This window comes from Lipotes vexillifer, unplaced genomic scaffold, assembly GCF_000442215.2.
Source record: "Lipotes vexillifer unplaced genomic scaffold, Lipotes_vexillifer_v1.1 scaffold34, whole genome shotgun sequence".
Classification (NCBI taxonomy): domain Eukaryota; kingdom Metazoa; phylum Chordata; class Mammalia; order Artiodactyla; family Lipotidae; genus Lipotes; species Lipotes vexillifer.
The window spans coordinates 379124-379971 of NW_006776832.1; the positions used below are offsets into that span (position 1 = coordinate 379124).

Genomic DNA, 848 nt, shown 5'->3' on the forward strand with positions numbered 1-848 from the left:
CGGGGGGGGGGGGGATAGCTCACCCTAGTGCCAAAGTGACTTTCCTAAAAGAACACAAAAGAATAAAATTATCTAGACAAAACCCAGCAAGGCTGTTTTTCCATGAAGTTTCGGCCTCTTGACGTGATTTGGACTGAACAAAAGAGAGAGCAAGTGACAAAGAAAACGGCACATGCTAGTGTGAAAAATACTACACAGTCACAATTTAAGACCCTACATCATCATTTCTCACCAAAAGGAGAGCCTCCCTGAAAGGTCAACACTTGGTGAGGAAACCTTCCGCCAGCCTCACCCGTCATCGAGGCTGCCTAGGTGCACTCACCTGGCTTGTTTCCTTCCCTCTCGTGGCCCAGCTGCCCCTTGGTGTTCAAACCGCACGTGTAAACTTCCCCATCCTCCAGCAGGAACATGGAGTGGCTTCCTCCGCAGGCCACTTCCTTGACGCTTCTGTCGGATACAAATCCACACACCTGTGGCTCGGCCACAATCCCTTGCAGGTTAGTGCTCATCCCAGGTTGGCCCAGAGACCAATATCCCCAACATAACATCGTTCTTGTCCTTCAGGGAGTCATGTAGCCTAGAAGAGAGCTTTGTAAGAAAAAAAAAAAGGTGCAGGGGAATCAGAAAAAAAAAAATCACTTTAAGGAATATATGTAATCGATTTTAAAGAAGCCCCCCCCTTAATATTCTTCAGATACCTTGCATCTCAAAATAAAACATATTAATATTGCTGAAGATAGTTATAATGCTATTTTTGTGTTTTAGTAAGAGTTTTTAAAAATGTCTAAATAGGGCTTCCCTGGTGGCACAGTGGTTGAGAGTCCGCCTGCCGATGCAGGGGACACGGG

The 848-nt window shown here is 46.0% G+C and overlaps 1 protein-coding gene across 1 annotated transcript in view; it reads right to left on the minus strand.

The window, feature by feature from the left end:
* Positions 1 to 548, minus strand: part of HERC3 (HECT and RLD domain containing E3 ubiquitin protein ligase 3) — a 134742-nt gene extending 134194 nt beyond the window's left edge. The window contains exon 1 of the mRNA XM_007450674.1: positions 323 to 548. Coding sequence (XP_007450736.1) covers positions 323 to 548 — 226 coding nt within the window. The remainder of the gene's footprint in view (positions 1 to 322) is intronic.
* Positions 549 to 848: the final 300 nt, after the last annotated feature.